This window comes from Rhincodon typus, chromosome 8, assembly GCF_021869965.1.
Source record: "Rhincodon typus isolate 14 chromosome 8, sRhiTyp1.1, whole genome shotgun sequence".
NCBI lineage: Eukaryota > Metazoa > Chordata > Chondrichthyes > Orectolobiformes > Rhincodontidae > Rhincodon > Rhincodon typus.
The window spans coordinates 67744580-67752290 of NC_063339.1; the positions used below are offsets into that span (position 1 = coordinate 67744580).

At 45.1% G+C, this 7711-nt stretch overlaps 1 protein-coding gene across 5 annotated transcripts in view; it reads left to right on the forward strand.

Annotated features, from left to right (window-relative positions):
- The window catches only part of smoc1 (SPARC related modular calcium binding 1), a 234822-nt gene that overhangs the window by 42015 nt on the left and 185096 nt on the right, over positions 1–7711 (forward strand). For all 5 annotated transcript variants that reach the window (XM_048600257.1, XM_048600258.1, XM_048600261.1 and 2 more), the window contains exon 5: positions 2174–2221. In XM_048600257.1, the coding sequence (XP_048456214.1) occupies positions 2174–2221 (48 nt within the window). The remainder of the gene's footprint in view (positions 1–2173; positions 2222–7711) is intronic.

Below are 7711 nucleotides of genomic sequence, written 5' to 3' on the forward strand. Positions count from 1 at the left end.
TCTGCGTGGGTTTCCTCTGGGTGCTCTGGTTTCCTCCCACAGTCCAAAGATGTTCAGGCTAGGTGGATTGGCCATGCTAAATTGCCTGTAGTGTCCAGGGATGTGTAGATTAGGTGGGTTATAGGGGGATGGGTCTGGGTGGGATTCTCTGAGGGTCCGTGTGGACTTGTTGGGCCAAAGGGCCTGTTTCTACACTGTAGGGATTCTATGAAGGTCACCCCTCAGCCTCTGACATTCCAGAGAAAACAGCCCCAGACTATTCAGCCTCTCCCTTTAACTCAAACCCTCCAACTCTGGCCACATCCTCATAAATCTTTTCTGAACCCTTTTGGTTTAACAATTGCCTGAAGATTCTAACATTCACTTGCCTGGGTGCTCCGATGAGATTTTTTAATCTTGCAGAGGGCCAGCACAGCAACGACAAGCTGAATGTCTTCCTTCTGTGCTGTAACCATTCTGCAATTTTATGAACACCGAGTGTCTTCCACAGTTAAGTTGCTTCAGCACCTTTTCAAGTTGTAAAGCCACAGGTGAGATGCCCAGCGGAGCCTGAATGGTGATGCTCTATGTAGGATTATTGAAGAATAGTTGACTGTTTGCGATCTGAAGTGGGGCCCTACCCTTAGAAGCTATTCCACAGCATTTATTTTGTTTTTGCAAAACAAAAAAACCTGTCCCACTTTCCTGTCACATCATATGATATTCATAGAATGTGTTAAGGAATGACAGAACATTAACCCCCGCTCTGTTGTGATCACACACGGTTAATTTACAAGTCCTTCCAGTTTTGGGCTCAGCTACCCCAGGGAAAAGACCTTGGCCATTCATCCTATCCATGCCCCTCATGATTTTATAAACCTCTATAGGGGAGGGCGGCACGGTGACTCAGTGGTTAGCACTGCTGCCTCACAGCACCAGGGACCCTTCCTTAATGAAAGGAAGATCCCACAGGAAGATGAAGGGGGTGTGGGAACTGAAAAATCCCGGAAGGGTTGGAGAATGTGTGCAACGAAGTTGTGTGAAGCTTGCACATTCTCCCTGTGTCTGTGTGAGTTTCCTCTGGGTGCTCCGGTTTCCTCCCATAGTCCAAAGATGTGCAGGCTAAGTGGATTGGCCATGGGAAATTGCCCATAGTGTCTAGGGACGTGCAGGCTAGGTTGGTTAGCCATGAGAAATGCAGGGTTGTAGGGATGGGGTCGGGTAGATCTGGTTAGAATGCTCTTTGGAGGATCGGTGTGGACTCGATGGGCCAAACAGCCTGCTTCCACACTGTAGGGATTCTATGATTCGATGATGGTTTTGAGCTGGGAGCCTCCTCCTCCATTTTACAACATTGTGACCAGGCTACCAGAAAGAAGGACACCTCTTCAGATGCGCGGTTCAGCAGAATAGACAGTAACTAGGGGTCCACCAAAAAGATGTCTTAATCTATAGTGGGCGGCTGGTTGGAAATTAGATTGAATCCCAGGAGTCTGTCTCACAGCCTGATTTATTTCTGCCAGTCACTGGACAGTGAATGGGGGTGAAATTCCTTGGGGTTGCCTTTTGTTGGCTACTCGCTGGACAACATGGTTAAAACAAAACAGTTAGGGAGAAGCTATGATGGAATGTTTACCTGTGACCCTGCAGGGGGAAGGTCACTGAGCGATTTACAATGGGAGGGAGAGAAATGAATCAATGTAGGAGTGGAAAAAGAAGACAGATCCTGAGCTGGTGGAAAGTGGTGACGAATACGAAATAGCAGTATGTGATGAATGATTTTAACTGATGATTAATTATCATTCATGAACAATTGGCTCTCTCCCTATTTAAACATTGTTGTAGCTGCAGTAGAGCGAGGGCAGTCCATGTAGAACATCTACTGCCTTGGAATTATCCCGTAAGACCTTAAAACATGTGTCCTTAGCTCATTGTACACCAGATATTTCCTCTCAACAGTTTTAAAGCCATTTGCTTGAAGTATTACAGTGGGGTCATTTCAAGAGCCCAGAGAATTTTTTTTTATTTAGTGATTCCCTTCAAAGTGAAAGCAAACTTCATTTCTAAACGTGCCAAGATAGTGTGTGAACTCTCTCCGCCTCTGAACACTGCCTCTATTCAATGTTGATGGCCCCTTATTGTTGAATACTGTGGGTATTTGGTCTGTAAAATAGTGATCTTCTTTATTTTGAAGGATCAGTAACTGATAAACCCTCGGGCCCCAGCAGTTCTGGCAGAAAAGGTGAGTTGACTTTCCTCGTCTCGATCCAGCCTTCTCTTCTCTCTCGTGCATGTTTGTAATGCATGTTTAACCATCCCTGTGGTCCTTTAGATTATTGAGTGAGAGAGGAGGAGGAGAAGGTCTTTTTATGCCATTGGTTATGATGGTGGCAAGTTGTATCCCTTTCTCTTAACATTTAAAATGTGAGGTTGCATTGCATGGTAGCTCAATTGATTGTCGGTTTTATTGTTTGGTTGCAGGTTGTTGGTGTTTAAGATTTGTACATCTACTTAGTTACAGAGTCTCATCGGTAGCCACTCTGTCGTTGTAAGGAAGATAATGACGCTATAGTCCTGTAGGTTTCTCCTTTACACAGTGTACAACTGCCCCAGTATAATTTATAAATGCCTTGGTCATGAATTTGTAATGACTGACCTATGTGAACAGGATTTTGCCCGTTGTGTCCTTGTCTTTCTTTCCCAGTGAATTGATTTCCATAGCATGCTTAGAGATGACACTGTGAATGTTTGAAATTGAATATAATGCCCTCCTTGGTTTTGCCAGCATGGACTTTATTTTCCTGTTCTGTAGGGATCATCTGCCAGGTGCAGTGGCACTGGGAGGAATAAGATGTGAGCTTGTGCCATGCTTCTGCACTCTGGTGTGCTTCTAAACTTGGCATCGCCACTTGGGTAAAGTACTGAGCAGGGGCTCGTGTGATAATGGGCAGAGAAGACAATTGAATCGCGGTGCACAGTGCCTCTCAGCTAACTTCAGACTTGCATGGGCAAAGGTTGGGATTGTGAACCCCGTCTGACCCTTTTGGCTAGCGATAGGACATAGCTTTGTGCAGTCTGAACTGGGAATAAGGGTGGTGGAGGTAATTAGCAGCCAGTACAATGGGGACGGAGGGGGCACAGTAGAATCTCATTATTGTTTCCAGTCTGCACCAATAGATGGCATCTCCCACACCCACATGCACAATTCAGCTGAGACTTCCTTATTGATTAAGGAAACAAGCAATTATACCAATGCACAATGGCTAGACTTCTCACCTTTTTAACTGGAGTCTGGGAGTGAAGATAAACAAGAAAAGCATGATGAGGTTGTGTTCATTTGTGCTTCAGTATTTGGGGGAACCACATTTTGTACACACTCAGTTTCAGACCCTCTGTGCCAGCATTAAGATAAACAAGTTGGCTTGACACATACTAACGATAAAGCTCAAATTAATCATGCACAGCCCTTACCAACTGCAAGTTCTTCGATGTAACCCACCTCACGTTTAGCAAGTGTGAAGTATGCTTCTTTCAATTCTGTAAATAATAAAGATATATAATTAGAGATTCTCAACTTACGGTGTGGAGAATTGATTGGTTGCACTTGGTTTAAAGCCATTTATCTTAGTAAAAACAAATCAAGAAAATCCGATTAAAATATTTAACATAATTATCCAATGTGGGAACCTTAGGATTTATTGTCCTATTACGTACCAAGTAATAGGTAATGTAGAAACTCCTTTCATAAAGCCTTAACAACTGGATTTACTCTCAACTGGGCATTTGACCTTCATTTCGATGATCATCAGGGTCAATTTGTGGAACTCATTGGAGTAGATTTAAAATCAGTGAGGCACTAACTCCAAATATTTGAAACCAGATCTATTCTTCTGCCACCAATTAGAAAGGCTCCAGGAACAGATGCATTGGGAGCTGAATGGTGAGCAGACACTGTGTATGTAACTGCTCCTGAATCCTTCCTGGCCAGCTGCAACCTTTCCATTATTCCGAAGAATTGATGGACTCTGCTTCATCAGTTGCTTCGGGCAGAAAATTCCACGTTCTAATCAATCCTCTGTTTTGTTTTCTTTTCCTTACCTCCCCTCCCCTAGTTCTTTCGGTAATTGCTTTAAATTTCTGCCCTCTCATTACAGCCTGGAGGAAGCAGATGCATTAAAACTGTTGTAGCCCCAGTAGTTTTGTTGGTCACTTGCCATTTTCAGATTTGGACTGTTTCGTTTCTGCGCACATTTGCTGAAAATTGTTGACTTGTAATCTTACAGGTCAGAATACAGCCATTCAGCCCATCATGCTCATGAGTGCACCTTGAAAGAGCCATCCAGTTCGTCCCACCTCCCTGTCCTTTCTCCGTAACCCTGCAACCGTTTACCTTTTCCATGACATGTAAGATTTGCATTTAAAAGTTACCTCTGTAACTGCCACCCTTTAAATAGTATTTTTTTTACCCATTGTTGGCCCCCTTTTAAAGAGCATTGCTCCTGGCAAGCATTTACATGTCTGTTGACAATCTCCATATGCTCCGAAAGTAACATCTCATTCAAAAAGAGGACGCACGGGGGTGAGAACAAAAGCATCAGACAGCAGCGAGTGTGCCGTTTTAGCAACGCAGGATATTTTTCTCTCCCCGACTTACTGCCAGGTTTTTAAAACATTTGTCAATAATGTCCGCATGTTCCCAAAACAGCACAAAAGCAACTTATGCCAAAGTAAGGCATGGAACAGAGAATGCCAGAAAGCCTCAGATGTTGTATTTCCACGCTCCCCCCCCCATCCCAGTTTTCTCCACTCCCTGCAGAATATAGACTAAGTTGTAAGGACCTGGGCTGTTCAAGTACCTGGCCTGATTAGTGAGACTGTGAGGTGTCTTGAACTGCCTCTTGAGTGTGAAGGAGGTCCCGACTGAGTCTGGTGCTATCCCCAGCAGCTGATGCGGGATGGTCACCAATTAGCTGGTTGTGTTTCCCACCAACGAGAGAGAATGTAACCAGCACCCTTCGACATTCCATGGCATGACCACCACTAAATCAACCACCGTTCCCAAAAACTAAACTGGGCAAGCCCTATAAAAACTGTAGCTACGGGTGCAGAGTAGAGGCTCGGAACTCTGCAGGGAGTAAATTCTCTCTCCCCAAAGTTGACTCCCTCGTCAACAAGGCTCAGAAATGCAATGGAATATTCTCACTTGCCTGGATGAGTGCAGCTCCAACAACACTTGAAGCGTGACACTGGGAGAGCAGGTCACTTGGTCGGAGCCCCATCCACCATCTTCGACATGCATTCTCTCACCACCCATTCACAGTGGCAGCAGTGTTATCATCTACAAAGCACACTGCAGCAAATCGTCAAGGCTCCTCCTGGTAGCTCCCTGCAAACCCACAACCTCTAGCCCCTTGAACGACATTGGCAGAAGATGCACAGGAACACCATAACCTGCAAATTCCCCTCCAAGCCTCACACCATCCCGACTTGGAAATATATTGCTGTTCCCTCACGGTCGCTGTGTCAAAATCCTGGCGCTGTCTTCCTGACAGCAATTAGAGAAGTAAATAAATGGCGGTCTAGCCAGCAAGGCTCACAATCATGAAAAAAAAAATCCATAAAAATATTCAGCTAGTTGTTATATTCTGGAATGTACTGTCTGAAGGGATGGTGGAATCAGATTCAACAGTAACTTTCCAAAGGGGATAGAAATAAACATCGGGAAGAAGAGAAGTTTAGCAGGAACTAGTCGGATAGTTCTTTCAAAGAATCAATGTAGGAGCAATGGGCTGAATGACTTTCTGTGACCTCGATCTCCACTTTGAGCTGCCTACAGAGCAGTGCAGTACGAGCTTTCGAAATAATTATTTCACTTTCCAAACACAGCTCTCAAATGTGCAAGCATTCCAGGAGGCTGTGGTCTGGTGTGGTCAGCTTTTACCTTTTTTGATTGCTTTCTCTGCCCTGCCTCAAGGCATTCCTCTGCCAACCTCGCCTTTCATTGCCAATGCGCGGAGCCTCGTAGTTTCAGAGGACAGAGGTTTATTTGGACCCAGGAGTTCCCTTCAAATCTCTGGCTCACTTTCCCCCTAACCTCACAGCAGCAGCACGGTAACTGTAAACTTGGTGAGGTACACCCTCAGCTTTTTTTTCTCCACCTGGTTTACATTGCTTGCACCTCTTGCCATTGGCACTTAGTCGACATTTGAAAATGCTGCCCACTCCCCCAGCCACATCTGCACCCCTCCCCCTCAAGGCCAGGAGAAGGGAAAATGACTGACAGGCATCCCCAGCTCTCTGAGCTCAGCAAACGTCTGGCTCGCAGCCAATTGCTGAAGCATTTACCTTCCAGCCAGCAATACCTCAGTCTCATCCAGCAAGGCAAAACTTAATTGGTGTTTCTTTTCATGTAGAGCTTTATCAGTGATCCTTCTTCTGGTACTTAGTTTTGCAATGAAATGCTAAATCTCATTATCTTCACTTTTAATCTCACTTGCTGATTTATCACAAGTTTGAAAACGAGAACTCTGAGTCTACTTACTATAACGTGCTTTGTGCATTTGGAATGTAGTGCTCGGAGATGGAGAAGGGAATGGGTTTTTTTGTGTTTACAATGATTTAATGGAGTTGTTATGTTGGAGTAAATGCAACAAATCTAACGATTGAATAAGCAGCAGGATGTAAAGAGCAAAGAATTATTTTGGTTCGCTGAATAGCTGAATGAATGTTGTATTTGTTCTGTCATTTGCAAGAAAACACATTGCCGCTACTCTACAGCTGAGCTTCCTCCTCATACTGCGTCCCATGTCAGACTCAGTTGCTTTGGAAGTCAGGTCTTTCGTTATCTCTCCCTCTCTATACTTCTCTCATGCAGTGGAATGATTGGCAGGGGGATCGACAGCATGGTGGGGTATGATAGGACCAGTCACAGAAACATAGAGGTCACCAGAGTATTATTACGTGGTAGGAGGCCATTTGGCCGATTGTGCCTGCACCAGCCCATTGAATGAATATTGTTACCTGGTGCCAATCTCCAGCTTTACCTCTGTAGCCTTGCACATTATTTCTACACGGGGAGTCATCCAACGCTGTCCTGAATCCCTCAATTGAACTGGCCTCCACCGCATTTCCAGGCCGCACATTTCATACCCTGGCTACTTGCTGAGTGAAAAAGTTTCTTCTCACCTCAGACTTGCTTCATTGCGGTCACTTTTTAAATCCTTGCTCTCTCATTCTTGATCCCTTTATAGGCAGGAATAGTTTCTCCTTAGCTATTCGATCCAGCCTGCTCGTGATTTTCAAAACCTGTATGGGATCTCCTCTGAGGTTTCTTCCCTCCAAGGAGAACTGGCAATGCCTGTAATTGAGCTGACAGGATGGATGGTGGTGGAGGATGGGCGGCGGTGGGGGGTTGGGGGGTGCTGGGGAGGTGGTTTATGGGCACCCACAAGCCGTACAATCCTGAGGCTCACTGGGGCAGTGAGGTGACCTTCCAGAACGCGTGCATTCCAGTCTGTACAGGACATTCCTCCTTGCTTACCCAGGGAAGGTGATGGCCTAGTGGTATTATTGCAGACTGTTAATCCAGGGACCCAGGTTCAAATCCTGCCATGGCAGATGGTGGGATTTGAATTCAATACAAATCTGGAATTAAGAGTCTGATGATGACCATAAGTCCAATGTCTATTATTGGGAAAAAACCCATTGGGTTGACTAATGCGAGACAACAAGG